At 31.7% G+C, this 4318-nt stretch overlaps 1 protein-coding gene across 1 annotated transcript; it reads left to right on the top strand.

Moving 5' to 3' along the window:
* The first annotated feature begins 3306 nt into the window (after window positions 1-3306).
* On the top strand, window positions 3307-4050 carry LOC110881842 (agamous-like MADS-box protein AGL80). Its single transcript, XM_022129989.1, has one exon. The coding sequence runs from the start codon at window positions 3307-3309 to the stop codon at window positions 4048-4050; it is 744 nt and encodes a 247-aa protein (XP_021985681.1).
* Window positions 4051-4318: the final 268 nt, after the last annotated feature.

Raw genomic sequence — 4318 nt, forward strand, 5'->3', positions numbered from 1 at the left:
TAGGGAGGTAAAATGACAAGAATACCCTCATGTGCAAGGCATATGACCATATTTGACTAAACAATCTAACTAGGTTTGGCATAAAAGTTAAAATGTGCAAGATTTTGAAACATAACACACAAAATTTGCAAATTTTTGCGCAAAAGGACACTACTTACAAAGTGATGTAAACATAAAGGACCAAACATGTAATTTACTGGTTTCAAAAGAGTATAACCTTATAAAATGATTAAATTGCCAAAATCGTCCCTGAGGTATCGGCCTGTTTGCCAGTTTCATTCAAAATATTTTTTTATATCAAACAACCCTTCACCTTTGGCATTTTTTGTCATTTTCAACTAAAACACCAACTTAGTTTACTTTTTTTGTTAAGTTGAAGGATATTTGGATAAAACGGGCAAATATAAAACCTATTTTGGCAATTTACTCAAAACTCTTTTATTTAATTAATTTTGTCACACATATATAAAGCAGAATATACATGCAGTTTTTATAAAAAAATAATAGTTTTGTCACATAATGTTATAAATTTTCATCCAACCAAAAGTTTCTTTACTTGAACCAATCGATTAATTTATAAAAATTATGTGACAAACAATTAACTTTTTTTAATAGAAAAAAATAACTGAGTTAGTAGTTGGATGAAAATTTATAAAAATTATGTGATAAACGATTAATTTTTTTATAAAAACTGCATGTATATTCTACTTTATATATATGTGACAAAATTAATTAAATAAAAGAAATTAAAAAAAATTAGTAAATTGCCAAAATTGTCCCTGAGGTTTTATATCCAAATACCGTTCAACTTAACAGAAAAAGTAAACTAAGTTAGTGATTTGGATAAAAAGGCAAAAAAATGAGTAAGGTGAAGGGCTATTTGGCATAAAAAAAAGTTATTTTAAATAAAATTGGCAAACTGACCTAAACCTCAGGTATGATTGTGGCAATCTACTCCTTATAAAACTAACTAGTAATGTATGATTCCTTCAAATTGTTGTTTTGAATGCACATGGAGGATAAAATGATATCGTGTTTTTGATGTATGCATATTTATGCTTAAATTGTATTGTGAATTTGAGATAAGTATGCATGTAGCTTGTAAAAAGATATTTTTATACTTGAGACATGTGTTTATATATTCCTTTATAATTTCGTTATTTCTTCATCTATTTATTTGTATAGAAAGTGTTTGTTTTCTATGCTCAGTTCAATGGCTAGATACAAAAAGAACACATATTGTGGATTTTACCAAAAGAATTGGTATTGTGGATTTGCGTTTGATGGCAGAAAATGAAAATTCAACTAAGAAATATGTGAAATAATATAGAGCGAATATTACATAAAAACACTAGTTATGTATACTAAATATTTTTTAATGCACCGCATTTATTTATGTATATAAGTTTTAATATTAAGGTAAGCTATAACAAAACATGAGAATACATACGCGCGCAATATGGAGCGAATATTATGTAAAATCGCTAGTTAAACACTAGTTATGTCTGCTAAATAATTTTTTAAACGCACAACATTTATTTATTTATATAAGTTTTAATATTAAAGTAAGTTATAAGAAAACATGACAATATATACACGCGCGAAACTATGATGGATTACGTTAACACTTTGATCTACATAATTTTTGAAAGGTGATTCATGATTTACAGAGTAAACAAAACCCCTAAAGATTTAAAACTTTTAATTTAAAAGTGTATCTAAGAACGATTCAATCAATTTATCAGTTGAAATAGTCTATAGTATAGGTTGATTACCAAAAATCATAGTTTCCCCTTGTGCGTGATGTGAAGGTCTTACCTAACCTAGCCTATTAGGGCATACCCAGGCCCACATTGATCTACGTATGCATGTCATTAGTAAGATATTAGTAAGATGAGGGGGGATAGATGAAAGACGTAAAAAATCATTTAATATTGTACAGTTAGTTTTGATTTAAACTTTAAAATAAAAATTGAATAATCGTCCATAACAGTTAATTCTTAGTATACGTGATTATGTATTAAACAATCTTTCTATATATGGGTTTGTATTTAGTATCAATGGGTATAAAATAAACAAATACTTCGAATATGAAATACTTAACATCACATAAGATATATAAAAATTAAATGTGCCAATACAATTACAAAAGGGAAAAATCAACATTAATTTTGTCTTGACAAATGAAGATCCGTTTTTAATGTAAACGGACATTATGTTCAATGAACAATGAACAAATCGAGCAAGGTTGCCTAGCTTGTAACAAACCAGGTGTATTGCATATAAATTATTTGTGACGCTATTAGAACCGTTCTTTTCTCTTTTCTAGTAAAAGTGGTTACATTATAGTGTTAACATCACTATTATTTGTAGTAAAGTAGGGATATGATATTTTGAACCCACATGGCATGTAAAAGGCATCAATTAAACCATATTTTAATATTATAGTCATCGAGCAACACCTCTAAAGAGTTCATATTATATTACATAATGTGAATACTAAAAAAAGTTCATATGAATAGTAACGTTTAAGGTTTTGAAGCATGTGAATGGGTATGCAACTACTTACTCTTTTTATATTGTTTAATTATAACATATGTTGTATTTATGTATCTTGGAAGTAAACTTTACTCATTAAGGCCACTGGGGGCAGTCACTTTTCAACGCGTGATAGAATATTTCAACGCGTGGAACAAACGTGAAGACCACTGCCACCTCTCAGTTTAACGTGTGATGGCACTACGAATTCTGATTTCGTTATTTTCTTCACGGCCCGTGATGGTTTTTTTGTGAGGGTAATTGTTGGTTGGGGGGAAATTGTTGGGTGTGGTGGTGAGTGATGACCATTGCCATCAAAAAAGGTTGTGAGTGATGGAAAAATTGTTGATGACATGGCGGAACTTGATTGGGTACTTGTGAGTGATAGAATTCTATCACTAGTGACGACCCCCACCCCCTAATGCAAAAAAGTATATTCATTCCATTAACATTGCAAAATATTAAGTTGAAATTTTATTCAACATTATTCTTTTCCATCAACGGGGAATTTAAATGCTTTTGTGTGTATGTGCGTTTTTGTTTTGTTTTTTCCTTTTCTGATATAATCTTAAAATTAATTTTAGTCAATCATCTACTTTTGATTATATCTTTAAATTTAATTTCTATCATACAAGGTCATTAAAAGCAAAAGATATTATATTAATGATTTAACGAACTTGTTTCCTATAAGAATCAACATAAGAACCAACGGAAAGCCACTCACAAGCTGCTACAATTACATTTTGGTATAATCCAATAGTCCTTACCATGCCTAGGAGCAAAGTGAAGCTTGCTTTCATAGAAAACCAGAAGGCAAGGAAAAGCTCCTTCATGAAAAGAAAGGAATGCCTGAAGAACAAGCTGAAGGAGCTGTCCACCCTATGCGGCATCGAGGCATGCGCCATCATTTATAGCTCATACGAACCTGGACTCGAGGTGTGGCCCGAAGACAACACTGCTTTCCAAAATGTGTTGAACGCATTCCTTATGAAGTTACCCATGGAGAGGAACAAGTTTATGTCCAACCAGGATAGCTACATAAAAGAAAGGATCAGCAAGGTCGACGGTCAGATCAAGAAGCAGATCGTGACGACCAGGGATTTTGTGAAGGCCAAGTTGATGTCAGAATGCTTGAGTGGTAAAGTCTCACTTGCTGGCTTGAACTCAAAAGATTTGAATAATCTTGGGTCATTCGCTGGTCATAAACTCCCAGAAATTGAGGAGAGGATAAAGGTTCTCAAAAGTGATGCCTTTGCATCACAGTTGCAACGACCAGAACCAAAGGAAGTTGTGGGTTGTAGCAACACTGCTAGCCATATGGCGGCTGCAGGAACAAATGTTGATTGCTATGTACCAGTGATGGAAAACACTGGTTGGTACCCGCCTGACTGGACTAGTGATCATGTGGAGCATGGTTTGGATCCAGTTCCAGGGGTCAACATGATGAACCCATTTCCTGATGACCCCATTTTTTCGTGGTCTGATGCATACATTCCGAAGAAAACAGGTTAGATAGAAATTGGTTTGCTGGTCTTGTACGGTTGGAATTGTTATTGCTTATTTGTTTTCTTTTTCCTTTTCACATTGGTTTTGTTGGAATCTTAATTTTTGTTTGTTATTCTGCATATTAGATATCTTGGGAAATTTAATGTTGTTGCAGTTTGTTCTTTCTGTATGTTTTATTATTTATTATTTTGATATCCAAATAAAGTATTGTTCAATTCGGAACTTTTACTTTAAGATGCTAGAAACTATTCTATGAATCTAAATATCATTATAT

Source organism: Helianthus annuus, chromosome 15 (genome assembly GCF_002127325.2).
Source record: "Helianthus annuus cultivar XRQ/B chromosome 15, HanXRQr2.0-SUNRISE, whole genome shotgun sequence".
NCBI classification, from domain to species: Eukaryota; Viridiplantae; Streptophyta; class Magnoliopsida; order Asterales; family Asteraceae; genus Helianthus; species Helianthus annuus.